The 17,271-nt window shown below is 39.2% G+C and overlaps 1 protein-coding gene and 2 long non-coding RNA genes across 3 annotated transcripts in view; 2 read left to right on the top strand and 1 right to left on the bottom strand.

The window, feature by feature from the left end:
• Nucleotides 1-11: 11 nt before the first annotated feature.
• On the top strand, nt 12-217 carry LOC146499745 (uncharacterized). The gene is made up of 2 exons (XR_014870205.1): nt 12-93; nt 127-217. It is a non-coding gene; the product is annotated as an uncharacterized LOC146499745 (long non-coding RNA).
• Nucleotides 189-1,303, bottom strand: LOC146499746 (uncharacterized). Its single transcript, XR_014870207.1, has 2 exons — nt 384-1,303; nt 189-347 (listed from the first exon to the last, which is right to left on the bottom strand). It is a non-coding gene; the product is annotated as an uncharacterized LOC146499746 (long non-coding RNA).
• Nucleotides 1,304-4,295: 2,992 nt separating this feature from the next.
• The window catches only part of LOC146499747 (mucin-6-like), a 32,246-nt gene continuing 19,270 nt past the window's right edge, over nt 4,296-17,271 (top strand). Inside the window, exons 1-16 of the mRNA XM_085137997.1 lie at nt 4,296-5,387; nt 5,625-5,666; nt 5,979-6,204; nt 8,724-8,853; nt 8,945-9,008; nt 13,521-13,603; nt 13,800-13,995; nt 14,098-14,223; nt 14,331-14,451; nt 14,543-14,675; nt 14,769-14,846; nt 14,940-15,009; nt 15,105-15,242; nt 15,325-15,474; nt 16,689-16,783; nt 16,870-17,002. Coding sequence (XP_084994123.1) covers nt 5,312-5,387; nt 5,625-5,666; nt 5,979-6,204; nt 8,724-8,853; nt 8,945-9,008; nt 13,521-13,603; nt 13,800-13,995; nt 14,098-14,223; nt 14,331-14,451; nt 14,543-14,675; nt 14,769-14,846; nt 14,940-15,009; nt 15,105-15,242; nt 15,325-15,474; nt 16,689-16,783; nt 16,870-17,002 — 1,861 coding nt within the window. The 5' untranslated portion in view covers nt 4,296-5,311. The remainder of the gene's footprint in view (nt 5,388-5,624; nt 5,667-5,978; nt 6,205-8,723; nt 8,854-8,944; nt 9,009-13,520; nt 13,604-13,799; nt 13,996-14,097; nt 14,224-14,330; nt 14,452-14,542; nt 14,676-14,768; nt 14,847-14,939; nt 15,010-15,104; nt 15,243-15,324; nt 15,475-16,688; nt 16,784-16,869; nt 17,003-17,271) is intronic.

The following is a 17,271-nucleotide window of genomic DNA, read 5'->3' on the forward strand; positions in this document are numbered from 1 at the left end:
GATTCTGAGCGGAGGTGGGACCAAGTCATTGTTTTGCAAGTCTCAATTCTTTATCGTCAAGTCACAAGTCAAGTCTCAAGTAATGTCAGGCAAGTCAGAGTCGAGTCTCAAGTCACTGGTGTAAAGGTCCGAGTAAAGTCACAAGTCTGAAACTTTGAATTTCGAGTCCTTTCGAGTCTTTAAAAAAAAAAAAAAAAAAAAAAACGAAAAAAGAATGTTGCAGTTATATGCTAAATGTAAATATTAGACCATGTAATTTTCAAATCTGTGTTTTTCTCAACACATGACGAAATAGTGAACTTAGAAAATATACACAAATTGTGAAATTGCACCTCTATAAAATGCAGCTCAATTAAACAGCTCCAAGAATAATTTTCACCGACAGTTCTGAGATAAGCTGCATGTTATTCTTGGATGCGCTGGTAGGACTGGCTTTAAAATCGCATGACAAAAATATCATACACATTTAAAAAAACTGTATCACCAACGGAGCCTGGACAACATTTGCTAGTTAGATGAAGTCAGCTATCTCATCGTAGCAAAAGAGAAGCACCACCTACTGTTCTTTATGCAACTTCAACTGTCGGAGAAAGTTGAAGTTGTTCCATCTCTGTCTGTGATTCTCGCATGTTTTGCATATTGCATTTTGTTTTTTTGTTGACTACTTCATAGTTTATGTACCTGAAAAAAAATAACATTTTTGAGCGTTGTTTTTCTTTTAAAAAAAAAATCTGGTTAATTTGATTGGCTGTGCTACAGCTCACGCACACATACGTACGGAGTGTGGTTGGAATAAATGAATGAATGAAGTGAATTAATGGTGCACACTTTCTATATAATATGCGTGTTAAATTTTATATTTGGGGTGAAATATCAAGTCTTTTCAAGTAAACCGGTTCAAGTCCAATTCAAGTCAGGTGATTGGTGTAAAAGTCCAAGTCAAGTCACAAGTCTTAGAACATTTTTTCAAGTCAAGTCTAAAGTCATAAAATTAATGACTCGAGTCCACACCTCTGTATATGAGTTTCTAGACCTTTCAAAGAGCAGTGTTCTTCCATTCTCACCAGATGTAGGATTCTAGCTGCTCAACAGTCCTGTGTCATCTTTCTTTTTCATTCATTGTTTCATAATACATGAAATTCTTTTTAGTAGTTGGCAGTACTTAGTAAGGCTAGTTCTTCAACTACAATCTACACTATTGTAATATATGCAGCAGGCTGTTTAGCACTTTGATGCAATTGATGAAATATGTAATGAATGATAGATTTGTGGATGGCATGGTGAACTGTGGTCACAGTCAGTCCTTTCTAAAAAAAAAAAAAAAAAGTATAGTGTAGTCTAAATGACAGCTAGTGTCACTAATTTGCATGGTAAGAGTATCCTCCTTAAAGGAAACCACCAATCAGCAACTATCAAGCTGTATGATATACATGCACTCCCAGCATGCTGTTATAATAATTTAATTGAAACTGTTTTGGTTCTTTTTTAGTTGAAAACAACGTGTTTGTGTCTGATCATGTCAGTGAAATTAGCTGTATGTCAAATTTGAAAATTTTGGTGACCAACAGAATATTTAATGCTACCAAATTTGCTGTTAGTTACGGAGCCCCGCAGGGGACATGGGAGAAAAAAAAATTAAGACGGACTTTTGCGAGATCTCGCAAAAGTTTTGCAAGACATCACATATTTGCAAAAGTGCTCCGATGTTTTCGGAGATCTGACACCCACTAGCTCGAAGCTAACGGGAGGTCAAGACCTACTACAGCCGGGAGGAACACCGCTTTCCCGGCACATCGTGCCTTGACCTCCCGGTCGGCTTCGAGCTGGCGGCCTCCGAAGAATGCGGCTAAAACTTTTGCGAGATCCCGAGTTTGTTTTTCTCCCATGTCCCCTGCGGGGCTCCGTAGTTAGTCATATTTTTTTTTGGTAAAAGTTAAACTATTTTATAAGCTAAAAGATATGACACAAAACAAAGATCTAATCAAATTAAGAGCCTATTTTTATATTTAGGAAATGAGTCATGTCTTTGAAAAGAAGAGTTTCTAGGACATTTGAATCTTTATTTTATTTCTGAAAGATTTGTATACTTTTCCATCAAAACATCTACAACTGGCTGCAAGCTACATATTTTTTGATCAGTTTGATGTCATTTAAATTAAATAACACAAATAACATGATAATAGTAATTGGTAGTGATGTTTGAAGAATGGACTGTGCCTTTCTGAATTGCAGAGATTAACAGGTTTCACTCTCATACAATAACAAATGTTCTTTTCTTTCTTTTCTTAAAGCAAAACACACAATATATAATCTAGCTAAATTGAATTCACTTTCTTTGTTACGTCTTGAGGGAAGCATCGGAAAAGAAGGAGGTAAGAGGATAAGATTTAGAACAAAACTGGAGCTGCGGTTGTCTTGACCCGGGGTGTAGTCCAGGTTAGATCAGATTTCACTTTCAGAACGTGATTGGAGAAGAGGTATAACTGTTTCTTTTCAATTTATCCCTTTGTCTCAGCGCAATTGTATATATACATGTAGACCATATATGACTTTGCTAAGTTTGTTACATTTGGGGTTTTGTTAACAACTATCTCAGTTAAGCAAGTCAAACTAGCAACACAAGCCAAAATCCCCAAACAACAGGCCTCTGGGTATAGATGAGGAATAAGGTTAGCACTCTTTCATCTCCAAGGTAAATCCCTGGACTAAGATTGTGTTGTTTTTCTTGCACGTTCGTGTCTTTGTAGATGTTTTGTATCTTTTAGCTTAGTTTTGTACATATTAAATCTTATTCTGGGGTTTTTACTCTTAGTGTTTATACATCCCCTAAAACAGTATTTTGGAAGAATGATAAAAATCCTCTGCAGTCACCAGATGTTGTGTTTCCTTTCTTGAGATACTAGGCCTTTACTGCAGCCACTTTCTGCCTCCAGTTTTGTCTTCAGAAACTGAAAAGCTGCTCTGTCGGGTTGATATCAGGTGGCTGAGTTGGCCTTTGAAGAATATCCCATTTCTTTGCTTTGAGAAGCCCTTGTGTTGCTTTTGCAGTATGCTTTGGGTCATTATCATATAATCGATAAACACTGGTATGCTTCAGACAAGCTGTTTCTCTCTTCCCGTCATTTTGGTAGTTAATCGTTGTTTCATCTGTCCATCCATTCTCCTCAACTCACGGGTCACAGAGGGGGCAAGAGCCTCTCCCCCCTCTCATAGGGAAAATGACAGGGCACAGCCTAGAGTGGTTACAAATCTGTTGCATTTACACTTACCAATCTCCAATTAACCTAATGTGCATGACTTTGGACTGTGGGAAAAACAGAAGTACCGCTTTAGGGGAAGAGAGATAATATTGCAAACTCCCTAAATAAAGGCCTCAGTCAACCGGTGAATTCAGCCTAAGGGCCCTCTCACTTTGAGGTGTTAACTGCTGACTGCTGAACACTGTTGTTCTTCCCAATTTTAAGTCACGTTCCTGCATTTAATTTAAAGAGCTGTAGAGCAGCGGTCACCAACCCCCGGGCCTCGGACCGGTACCGGTCCGTGAGTCGTTTGGTACCGGGCCGCAAGAGTTGAGGCTCAGGTGTGAAATGTATAGTTTTCAGGGTTTTTATCGGTTTTCAGCATTATTTTGTTATTGTTTTTATCGTTAACTCGGTTTTCCTGGGTCTTTTCACGTGTGTTATGAATAAATCTTTTTTTTTTTCGGTACCGGTACTAGTTTTATTTTGTTGTATTTATCCGCGACACAAAATATTGTCGGGCATAAACCGGTCCGTGGCGCAAAAAAGGTTGGAGACCGCTGCTGTAGAGGCAGTTTTGATTGGTGTTCCAGCAAAGTCTTATGTGGTCTTTCTGTTTTTGTGTAACCAGTAGTTTGCTTTTTTTTTTTTTAATCCTCTGTATTTACATTTATGACAGAAACTCTGTGTATAGACAATATTACACCAGCCTCCCTGAAAATGACCCAGCTAGGTGCTGTAAGGTATTTTTTCTTAACCAAGGGAACATTTTTTGATCATCCACTTTGTGTGTTTTCTATGGTATTCTCAGCCTTTTGGTGTTACAAACTTTTAGAAATCTTTCTGCTTCTGGTTAGTGTTGTTTTTCAGCCTAACAATTCACATGCACTGTCATGTCTTTGGGTCTCATATTGAGAGTTTTACTAAGAAATCTCATCTGGCCTCGCCAGGACTCCAGCTCATTAGTTAACTGTGTAATTACTTTTGAGACTGATGTATGAAAATATCTGTAATTTCAAAGCAGTTTGTGTAAACCTTCTGTTAAACCCTTTGAGTTAATATTAAAAAGGGTATGTGATGTTGAGTCTTGACTCCTATATCTCAGCTGAACCTTTAGCCTCATGACTCCTGAAGCCTGGGACCCTAAATATTGCTGCTGACATAGCACCTACAATCATTTGTAACATTTCATCGTGATATAATGAATAATGATTTAAAATCATTGCATTTTGTTTTTATTTAAATTTTACACATCCGATCCGAGCATGGTACGATTAAATGCTACTCTGCTTCTGGATTTTACTCAATTTTCCCTTCTGTCCCGTTCTCACTGGTACAAAAAAGAACATGTGAGGCCTCTGTCACGAGTGTGTCCCTAAGTAACTGGGAATATAGGCAAGCTCTCACAGTTGCAAGAAAAGTGTTTTGTGCATTTGCCCTGGGAAGAAACACAGTGGATGTAAGAAAGTACAAGAGAGAACAATAGGGGTGTTGGGGCCTTCTTGACCTGGTCACGGGCGTAGTCCAAGTGATATCAAGGTACAGTTACAGGAAGTGAATAAAGGAGAGGTGGGACTGTTTATGCAATAGCATCTGTTTCCCAGTAAGTTTAGTTTGAACCACACACATATGTGCATCTCTAAAACTTTGTCGATATTTCGTGAATAGTTTTGCCCGTGGTCACCTACCGAGCCTAATATTGGACCTGTGCTTGAAAGTAAGATGGTTTTCTCTAATTTTATTTTCAGGTTGTAGATTCATTTGTTGAATCTAGTGTGTGTGTTTGTATTTATTACCAATGTGATGACATAAATCTGTGTACACAGTCACAAAAATGTGTCCAAATAAGTCAATTTATGTAAAATCTTGTATTTTAAGGTGAAGATATATTTCAAGATTAGACTGAGGTTCCATACAGGTGTAGGTGTATTAGTGAAGGCTGAAATTAATAGAAGCCATGTTGTTTGTAGCTTTTGCTAAATGTTTTTGCGTCAAATAAGCAAATAAGTTTGCTCCGTATGTAACTGAACGCTGAATGTTAGCCATTTACTGAGCTGCTCATTTATGGTTGTATGTTTAGCGAGGGGACATCAGGCAGCATGAGCTCACTGCGATGGATAGTGACCGTCTGCTTTATACTGTCCTCAGGTACGGCACATTCTTTTAATTTAACATTTTCATTTTATTTTGTCTGCTGACAAAAAAAAAAAAAAAGAAAAGAATTAGTAAAATGCCAATCCAACAAATTTTAATTCGGCCTTCTTTTTTTACAGTTTAACTTCTTGCCATATTTCTTAAAATTAGTCTTTTTTCTGGCTGCTATAGTCTAAATATTGTGTTACTGGACATGTTTAAATAAATCATAAAAATAAATTTTTGTTTTAGTTTCTAGGACATTTGAATCTGTGACAAGTGAAATTCAGAAATGTAAGTATGCAGTTTTTCTGTATGATGTTGTTATTGATTAGTTTTCCATTTTTTCATCTTGTTTAATGTTTGATTTATTTATTTATTTAAAATCATATATTGTTCTATAAATTGACATGATTCAAGGCTAGTAAAGGGCTAGATTTTAGATTTTGTAATTCATTCTGATTTAATAAATAAACAAATAGCAATATCGTATAACATTTGAAAACTATTAGTCTTACACATTAAATGATTCACATATGCGTTGCTTTATTGTTAAATCCATTCGAGGTCCACTCTAGTCTTATTAAACTGACTGTTTGTGATCAGACACTTGCAGGACATTTGGTAGTGGTGTTGTCCAGCCATTTAAAGATTCAGCTTTTTATGTGCGGTCCAATTGCCCGTTTACTCTCACCCACTTCATCCACAACCGAGTTGAATGTGACATCACCATACGTCGAGGGAACAGCGGGCTGCTGGTCCAAGTGGAGATCATCATAAACAAAGTCAGGACTGTTCTGCAGAATGGAAGTATACTGGTGGAGGACAAAAGGTTTGGTCCAAACTCCACTCAGATAGTTCATCATTGATACAAAAATAGCTGTACAGAAATCCAAATTCTGGTTTACATAAATATCTTATTTATAATAAGTCTGTGTATTTAAAATTATCTCTTCAATATTTGCCACATGGCATAGTGTGCAGTGTTACAGCAACAAACTGGTATTTTCATGCTTGGACCAATGTAGCATACAGAAATCTCATGAGTGATTCATGCATGGTATTTTGCTAACAGCAGGTCAAAAGGTCAATGCAACTATGTTCTGTAATTTTAAGGTACACTGTTTATTATGTTTGTATTTTTATTTATTTTAAAAAAAAATGTAATAACAGGGCAGAAAAAAAAGAGCGAAAATGATGTTTAACAGAAAATATCCAACCTCTTTGTCCAAATCCAAACAATGTGAAGTAATGTGAAACCACATTTTATTAGCCAAAAGTGATGGCAATGATGGTGGCATTCCTACAAAACTGATCTCTACTTTTTAATGTCTCAGATGATAATGACAGAATCATAAATAACAAACAAAGTAATTGAATTTTATGTAGACGTATGTAGGTGAAGTCAAAATAATCTCTACTGCCAGGTTAGATTAGTTCGGTCTAAGTTGGGTAAAATCAAGTAAAGTCAGTTGAAATTGTTAAACATCAGAGAAAAGAAAGAATTAGTTAGTCATGCAAATTATTGATATTAAAAAATGTTCAGTTTTGCCATGGTTCGCTGTGTGGCAGGCAGGATAAAGGACTTAATTGCCGGGCTCACAGTACACAGAATAAAAACTTACAGAGGCAGCTTTATTGTACTGTAGCAAAAAACTACTAGAAACAAAAATCCTAAGGAAGGAACTAATACACTGGGAAGCTAGAAAACTAAACTGGGAAACAGAGCTAGAAAACTATGAGGAGCACGGAGGAAAATAAGTCATAGCACAGTGAGGGTATGACATGACACTGACAGAGAGAAACACAGGACTTAAATACACAGGCAGGACAATGAAAGGATGGGGAACAGGTGGTAACAAAGCTGGGTCAAATCACACCTAACGAGGAAGCAAAATCAGGCACCCTGGACACAGGGCATGGACTATCAAAATAAAACAGGAAACACATGACAGGCACATACTTAATACAGAACAGAGGGAACAAGGAAACAAGATAATAAACATGGAGACTGAACTAAACCTACACTAAACACGAGGGCACAAGAACAAAACCCAAGAACTAGAATTCACAAACCACGAAGAACTGGAGGGCTAGAGTACAAAACAGAAACCAAAGCATTAGTGGACATAACCCATGATGAAATCAAAAATCAATAATAATACTAATGATACAAAAATCAAAACACCGGGTCAATTGACTTTATTCACTTGTCAAAGCTGTATTTCACCCTGGATAGCTGTATTACAACTTAATCAGTAATGGTAGTTTACTAAGTTACACCTAGGGATGGGTATCGTTTAGGTTTTATCCGATACCGGTGCCAAACCGGTACTTTTGAAACGGTGCCGGTGCTTAAACGGTGCCCAAACCGGTGCTTAAAGAATGGAAAACACAAAATTGGTCCAAAAACCTCTCATGTTCAGCTGTTTTTTTGTAAAAAGATAACAATGTTAGTCTTTTCTGCAGGTATAGGGCATATATGGTATCACTCTGGGCTGGAAGCAGTGCTTAAACAATGGAAAAAAACACAAACTTTGTCCAAAAACCTCTCATGTTTAGCTGTTTTCCACTTTTTCTTCGGTCATTTTAGCCTTTTTGGCCAGGGTGAAGGGAGTATCTGCCATCAAACAAGAAGACAGCCGCATGTAGCTATGATGGTGTTTGCTAGTTCACGTTACATGCATTAATTTAATAACGCGGTTAGCTTACTCAACGTAAATTACACACGAACAACATTAAGCTACTCACGCAGAGAAGAACGGCTGCTGCTGCCATCATCATTTCTGCTACACTGGCAGGGCTAGGTTCATCGGATTTAAAGTGTGACCTCCTTTGACAGTATCAGCTTAAAGCACTTGTTGCAGGCTGCTGAGTTTGCATCTTTTGCTGTGAAGTACAGCCAGACTTTTGACCGCTTTGCCTTGGGCATTTTTAATCTGTAGCTCTGCTCTAAAAGAACGTACGTACCTGGACCCGCCTACTATCCTCGAAACGTAAAATGATTGGCTAGAATCTAAAGTGTATCATTCCATACCAGTTGGTGGCGGTAATGCACCTTTCAGTTGTTTGCCAACCGCCAATAGAAATGTAAGGAAGAAGAAAGTGTATCACAGCTCAGGAAAAAAAAGCACCGAAATAAAGCACCGAAATGCGCGCTGCTTTTCGGTCTGGTTACTACCGTTTATGTCAGAACCGGTGCCATGATGGCACCGGATACCGGTACCCATCCCTAGTTACACCTAAGTTACATATTGGGAAAGATAATATCTGTGATAGTCCAGTGCAGTAATTAATAATTTGCATTGTTAAGGCAACCTCACATGTTTCTTTGTATTAATCTATTTACAGTGTTTCCTTTCCATACGATCACACCTACCAGCATATTTTTCAGTACGGCATCTACACTAAACTGAGGAGCACGTTGCTGCCGCTCTCAGTCACCTGGCACAGTGTAGCTGGAGGAATAGACACTCTCAAGGTGAGGGAAAACTTAACCACAGTCACACACATATATGCATTTTAAATCAATAAGTGCAACTCTTAAAATTACTATTTGATCTGCTGTAAAGGTTGAGCTGGAGCAGGAGCTGAGCACTGACATGACTGGACTGTGTGGAAAATACAACGTAACAGGTGTGACCTAAATGATAACCAGAAACTATGTCACGGCCCGCGAGGGCAGACCGTGTGGAGAGTGTGTTTGGTGGACCCAAGTGCGGACACAGACGCTGGAGGCAAAACTTGTGCTAAGCTCAAAGCGAGCCTTTAATCAGGGCTGATACAGAAGGCAAAATAACAAACCATAAACTATGGGAATGACAAAACTAAAAACCTAAACTGGGAGTAACTAAGGCTATGAACAAAGACCAGGACTGAACTATGACGAAGTACTGTGGACAGACTATGAACACGACATGAAAAACTGTGAACGAGATCTCGGTACTGGCACATGAAGGTGCAGGGAAACATGACGGGAGAAAGTGACTATGAACATGTCCAATACCAAATCTTGCAGACTAGAATCATGACGTGCAGCTAGATATAATAATGTGCATGAACAGACGACGCGACACTGACACGAAGACACATTGGGCTAAAATACACTGAGGAAGTCATCAAGGAATTAGAGACAGAAGGGGAACACAGCTGGGAGGAATAAGACCTAATGAGACAGGGGGAACAAAGCTAGAAACACTGACATAAGACAGGAACATGAACCTTCAGAGTAAAACAGGAAACAAGACACCACTAAACAAAAACGCAGACACGACACAGAGACAGACTAGATACTGAACTAAACCTGCAATAAACATGAGAACACAAAACCTACGAACTAATCCCTAAACAAGAATAACTGAAACATAGATTCATAATCATCAGCATAATAATAAGGAAAGAATCCAAAATGCAAAAACAAACCAAAACATAACAACTCAAAATACTGGTGTAACGCTTCCAGCTCTTCAAAAATCACAGATGCTCAGAAAGGTTGGCTTTTCACGATTTATTCCTGCAGAAGACATAAAACACACTCAACAGGTGTCTTCCGATGGTACTAGCAATTGTAGCTCCCTCACAGTGCAAGCGCGCGCTGTCTCAACAGACTTACAATTAACTTTTTAATAAAGAAAAGATGGAAAATAATAATTTCTCCCATTTTTCAGTCTGTCACACTGAACTTGTATACAAAAAAGAAATCTTATGACTAATAAAATACATTTCACAATCGTATAAAACAAAATAACAGGATAACAGAAGTATCCCCGGCTAAACATTTTCCTCTAGTGGACAAATTAACAGTAGCGCATTACATTTCCACTTGCTTGTGCTTTACAGACAAAATGACTGTTAACAAGCTCACGTACCTGCAGAAGACATAAAACACACTCAACAGGTGTCTTCTGATGGTACTAGCAATTGTAGCTCCTACAATGTAAAACAACATCACAAAAAGCACAGAAAAACAGTAAATCAAACACATTTCCTGCTATGCGCAGCAACCACTAGGGGGCTGACAAAAGCTTACTGCCAAAGAGCATAAATACGGCAGAAACACTGTTTAACAGCAACCAGCCTTTGTTTCGGTTACACAGAAACTTTCTAATATCAATATGAACCTATATACATCGACATGTACAACTTATGTAACAACATTCACACCAGAAACCATAAAAATGCCAGAGCCTTTCATTACAGAACTTACCCTCACAGTGCAAGCGCGCGCTGTGAGGAGCGGAAGCCTTAGCAGCTTCTAAACCATTGACTGTAGAAAACATGGACGACGCGACAGCTCCTCAAAAATGAAGCCAAAACGTCTCTATCGCCCCCTGGTGTCTGGCTGCAGTATAGGTCATAAACCCCGCCTCCTCCATGTTAGCGGATGAGACTGGGGTCAGACTAAAATAAATTAATTCTCCTTAGATAATTTTTTTCCAAAGATTCTTTCTTTTGTTATCAATAGTTCTCATCATGCTGATTGATGTCCAAGGGGTCTCCTTTCCCATAAGTTTGATTCTAATTCCTACCGCGGTGATGTTAAATTGGGGTGAAACGTCATCATAAGAGCTTTGACTGACAGCTGCAGTCACGGAGAAACTTGCGTATCTCTGTTCGCGAATAGCAGATAGAGCGTAGGCTCTGAGAGGACGCCCAGCGTTTACGCTACGAAAACACGACCGAGTGTTTTAACCTGACAGCCTGAGGTGTTCTTCAGTAAACTGGACTACCCGACAGAAGGACCCGAGGCCCCGCCGCACTTTTTCGGTAAGTTAAACGTATTTGTAAGCTAATCAGTAACTACCGTCCTTAGCTAGCTCCTGAGACCTAGCTAGCTAAAATGAGCACTCGGCTGTCAGGGTTCGTTTAGCTAATCCGTGCAGGTGAATGAATTTACTAAAGAAATCAAGAGAAACGCCCCGGGCTGCTCAGTCACTAATTACTGTTACTGTACTTTTATTACAAGTATTATACTGTAAAAGCAACAGGCTGCACCCTGCTTCAGCTCCTGTGCAGAGCTGAATATTAAATATGTGCAAACAACAGCATGTTTTCAGTCTCTTGCCACATCTGTAAAGACGGTAACATTTTTTTTAAAAGCTTGTACTTCAGTAACTCCTCATTAATCAGGAACTATGGATTAAAGTACTGTAATACTGAAAAAAATGTAAGAGAAGAACTTCAGATCCTGAGTGTGTGAGGACAGAAGAATCAGCTTTATTTCAATATTGAGGGATAAAATGTATATCTGAGTTTGATGGTTCTGTTGTCTTTGTGATTACAGCTGCCCTCAGATTCAGACCTCAGCACCACCCAGTGACAGTAGACAGATCATCCAACATGTTCACATGTTAACTGCAAAATGAACTGATGAAAACAGTGCAAAGGTTAAAGTACCACACGTGCTGTAGTGAAAGCTGCAGCTGTTTTATTGATAAAGTTAAAGACAAAAAAACAAAAGGATTAATCACTCATGTAACTGTGTCACTATATATCAGCATTAACAGGACCTCAGTTTGGTGTTTCACAAAGCTGCTGATCTCAGACCTGCACAGCTTCCGTTTTAAACACTTGATGTACTCAGCTGCACGAAGAGCATATGAGATTTTCTGACATAATTAAATAAAACCTGATGAAGGTCAAAGGTTGTCACTTGTATGTTGAACTACAAACATCTGGAATTTTTTCACTGATTTTTTTTTTTTTTTAACAGTGTGTTATTTACCATAAAGTGATTCAGAGTTATTCATACCAGAGTAACCAGAGAGGATCACATATTTTTAAATATATAACTTTCTACAGGACTGAATATAATATCTTTATGTAAAAGTCCGGAGCCTCTGGTGAGTATCTGAGTATTTATAACATTACACAAACCAAAGGTCTCATCACAGTGTTGATGAAATGCTGGGTTTATCCATCTCCTGGGGCGGGCCTACAGAGGAGTGCTGAAGATTTCCCTGTGAGGGAGCTGCTGGTGAAGATCATGAGTCCTGCTTGATCAATGCCACGAGCTTCAGTGTTCCTGTTGTTTCTTAAATGATGCCTCTTACAGTGGGTCAACAGAACTTATGGCACAGGACAGCTGTGATGAAAGAAAGGCAAGAAGTTTCTCCAAACCTCTGGACCCAGAAACCCAGCTTGGTCCTGATGGTCTCCCTCACTAGTTTCTCTCCAGAGTGAATGTAGCTGTTGATATAATATGGACTCTATTATTAAATGAAAAGAACAAATTAGACTACACTACTGAAACGTTCTGCTGATGTTTTTAAAGTCTCCATGTTACCAGGCTGTAGAGATTTAAACAGTTTTAGATCCATTACACTCACAGTCTTAAATGTTAAAATCTCAAAGGACAGCATTATATTTTTGATATTAACAGTAACTCTGGGCCTCTGTAGAGTGTGCAGCTGATCTCATCGCTGTCTAAAAATGGATAAAAAAACGTAAGTGTAGAAGACTATTAAGAGTAGCAGGTGTGTAGCATCGCTAACTAGCTAGCAACAAGCCTCCAACACAGTGCGTATGCTAGCGGCTAATCTAACTAACGAATTAACAACAGAGTGATTTTAGAACTATAGGATGATAAGCTGTGTGTCTTTTTTATAACAGTGACATGGTTGTATTTACCTTAATTAAACGAGTCGTCAGTCTCGGTAAACCAGCAAAAAAACTCGAGCAGCCGGGCTACGTAAAAAGTATAGGGGGCGTGTTTGCGGTCATGTCCAGCGGGTGTGTGGGCGGGAGCGTTACACAGTCGCTCCACCTTAAGTCACTACTGCGCAGACTCTGGCTCCAAATTTGCAAGATGGCAGCCTCCACAAGCGGGATATTTTGGCTTCATTTTTGCACAATGGTAGGAGGCGGGGTCGCGTCGTCCATCTTTTCTACAGTCAAAACGTTAGAGTGAGATCCGGTTTCTGGGTTTTCAAAATAAAATATAATAAAAAAATGATAAAATTCACACTTAAAATAATAATTAAGAACAGGTAAGTGCACGTTTTTTTGATGTATTTTTAACTCCGTTACACTGGGTCAAACTGACCCAGAACCGTGACACTTTATAGGAATATTTTAGGTTTTCTTTGCAAATGATAACAGTTGTTTACAGACACTTTGCTCAAAGAATGAACCTTTTCATGAATCTAGGCAATGAGCACCAGCTGATCAGAGAGAGCGCGCTTACAGATGACACGTGCCAAACAAGGGATCCTGTCTCTGTTCCTAATCCAGTAAGTTCACGTGGTTTACATTAACTAGTTGTTTTTGTTTGTAATTTTGTTTCTGTATACAAATTTGAAAAATAGACAGATGATTCACTAACACATTATAACGGGTCAGTTATGCAGTCGTTATGAATCTGAATTTCTGAGACAACTGTATTTACAGTTTTCAAATAAAATGTAAGTATGTCTTTTAAACTACCAGGTATGTGAACAATTCTTCGCCTACACTTTGGGCTGTCTGCAATCAAGTCGGCTTCATTACTTCCAGCTGTGTCACAAAAACATTTACGGATATGAAAACAGTGAACACATCGGCTGTGCTTTCTTTAAAGAGATTGTTCTGCACTGTGGAAAAAGCAGTAATGTGTGGGAGAAATGGAGATCTGTGACCCAGTGTGGTAACTAATTGTTTAAAATACTAATACTAATAACGATAAGTGGCATATCCTGTACTCACCATAATTTGATGTAGCTGTCCCTGTTTTGGTGGATGAATGTAGCTCGACCAACTTGTCCGGGAGCACTGCTTTATGAAGAAGAGGGTGCTGCATTTGTTCCTACCTGCTCCAACCCAAACCCCCATTTTTCCAGCCAGGATATCACCAGTTCCTGCGTCTGCCCAGAGGGTGAGCCTTGCCAGAATTTCCCCAGGGTATAAATCATTGATGTGTTTTGTTCTTCTTGTTGTTTGTTTGCTTGCCACATTTTAAGGCTGTACTGAACATGTGCGTAGGGAAAGTGCTTAATGATCACTTGGATGGCTTCCACTGTGTGAATGTGTCAAACTGCACCTGTGTGTTCGCTGGCAGGACCTATTTAACTGGACAGAAACGTAGCACCAAGTGTCAGTCATGGTAAGGACCCAGATAAAGGGATTTATATTTATATTTTTTTGTGAATAATGAATTGAAATTATTTAAACCTCTTCATCAACTCTGTCTCCAGTTTGTGTGAAGGTGGGAAGTGGCGTTGCTCTGAAAACTGCCCAATTAAATGTCAGATTGAAGGTCAGTTTGTGTCAACATTTGATGGCAAACAGTACACTGTCCCTGGTAAATGTACATACCTAGCATTACAGGTAATTTGTCCTCCTCCCCTTTTCATTAATATGAATCTTCTCAAGTTGCCTGTGCTAATAACTGCTGGTTTAATCGTTTATGGACACATGCAGGGCTTCGAATGGACAGTAATAATTAAATTTTCTAAAAAGGATCCATCAATACGCGCTGTTTTCCTCCAGCATTTGCAGGTAAAGACAGTCTTTCAGCACTGAAATTAAAACCATTGAACATCTAACTAGCAAGCATAAAAAGTAACCTTGAATACCGGTTTTTATTTTCAGGAAACGTATACATTCACAAACAACAAGGCTAAAGTTGGAGACCAAGAGATTAGTGAATTTTATCAGTCTGGTAATTTCATATAAATTGTCTAGCAACCTTGTAATAGATACATGCCTTAATGCCTTAATTACTAACATTATATTATCTTACCGATTACCTTTTAGATGGGGCCCAGGTTTTCTGGCAGTCCTCTATGTACATTCAAGTCTTGACATCCTCTGATATTAAGCTCCAACTCCAGATGTCACCTGAAATCCAAATCTACATCTCTGCTCCTAGGAAACACAAGGGCATCATTTCAGGTTGGAAACACGCTGGTGATAACACATTAAACAGCATCATTGGTTGGCACGATTCACTTTGATCAGTCAGTCTATCGTTCAGGTCTTTGTGGCAACGGCAACAGTGACAGCACAGACGACTTCACCAGCAGCAGCGGCATCATCGAGCTCACAGCTGAACCTTTTGCTCTGTCCTGGAGTCTGGGCGCTTGCACTGTGAACATACCCAGTACATGCATCAACACTCACAATGGTACCAGTTAATATTATAACTGTAACTAAGACTGAAAAGTAGGGATGGGTATCGTTTAGGTTTTATCCGATACCGGTGCCAAACCGGTACTTTTGAAACGGTGCCGGTGCTTAAACGGTGCCCAAACCGGTGCTTAAAGAATGGAAAACACAAAATTGGTCCAAAAACCTCTCATGTTCAGCTGTTTTTTTTGTAAAAAGATAACAATGTTAGTCTTTTCTGCAGGTATAGGGCATATATGGTATCACTCTTGGCTGGAAGCAGTGCTTAAACAATGGAAAAAACACAAACTTTGTCCAAAAACCTCTCATGTTTAGCTGTTTTCCACTTTTTCTTCGGTCATTTTAGCCTTTTTGGCCAGGGTGAAGGGGGTATCTGACATCAAACAAGAAGACAGCCGCATGTAGCTATGATGGTGTTTGCTAGTTCACGTTACATGCATTAATTTAATAACGCGGTTAGCTTACTCAACGTAAATTACACACGAACAACATTAAGCTACTCACGCAGAGAAGAACGGCTGCTGCTGCCATCATCATTTCTGCTACACTGGCAGGGCTAGGTTCATCGGATTTAAAGTGTGACCTCCTTTGACAGTATCACCTTAAAGCACTTGTTGCAGGCTGCTGAGTTTGCATCTTTTGCTGTGAAGTACAGCCAGACTTTTGACCGCTTTGCCTTGGGCATTTTTAATCTGTAGCTCTGCTCTAAAAGAACGTACGTACCTGGACCCGCCTACTATCCTCGAAACGTAAAATGATTGAATAGAATCTAAAGTGTATCGTTCCATACCAGTTGGTGGCGGTAATGCACCTTTCAGTTGTTTGCCAACCGCCAATAGAAATGTAAGGAAGAAGAAAGTGTATCACAGCTCAGGAAAAAAAAGCACCGAAATAAAGCACCGAAATGCGCGCTGCTTTTCGGTCTGGTTACTACCGTTTATGTCAGAACCGGTGCCATGATGGCACCGGATACCGGTACCCATCCCTACTGAAAAGGCATGTATACATTCAAACACTGCAATGCACAACTGGAATTATAATGGAGTTCAGCTTGATGACAAAATTAACATTTTGGATTTCATATCAATAATTATTGTAGTGTGAACTATAAGGCAGCATAGATTTTTATTGGTAGTTTGCATGCTTGCCTGTGATACAGTAAAAAAAAAATCCCCACAAGATATGTTTACAAACTAAAATTTCATTTTCTAGAAATATTTGCTGATGAAAAGTGCTCTGTGCTGATCAACGCGACTGCCATATTTGCTAAGTGCCATGTCCATTTGCCACCGGATCAATACTACGCAGTAAGCACGCATTATGAGCAAACAGCAACTTTGTATAAGTTAATGTGACTTATCAATATTAAGGTGAAAATTGTATTTGCTGGCAGGCCTGTATTCAAAGAACCTGTAACTGTGGCAACGATGTGCAGAGGTGCTTGTGCATTGCATTAGACAGCTACGCCAAAGCTTGTGCGAGTCTTGGGGTTTTGATTGGTGACTGGAGGAAAGCTGCCAACTGCAGTAAGTAAACTTTAGTTCTCTGTCACGGTTGTTAAAGAGTGGACTCAGGAGCGGAGCTCAGAAATAATGACAGTGCATTTATTTACAGTGCAGCAAGGTGACAACAGTTCAAATGTGCAACGATGGTGATAGTGCGTCCCTCCTTCCGTGTAAGCCCGTGCGTGGTAGTGAGTGCCCGTCTCTCCTCCAAGTGCTTCCTTTGTGTCCGTAAATCCTCCGTCAATCCCAGGCTTATTATTATTATTATTATTATTAAGTAGCCCTGCTGA

This window comes from Neolamprologus multifasciatus, chromosome 17 (assembly GCF_963576455.1).
Source record: "Neolamprologus multifasciatus chromosome 17, fNeoMul1.2, whole genome shotgun sequence".
NCBI classification, from domain to species: domain Eukaryota; kingdom Metazoa; phylum Chordata; class Actinopteri; order Cichliformes; family Cichlidae; genus Neolamprologus; species Neolamprologus multifasciatus.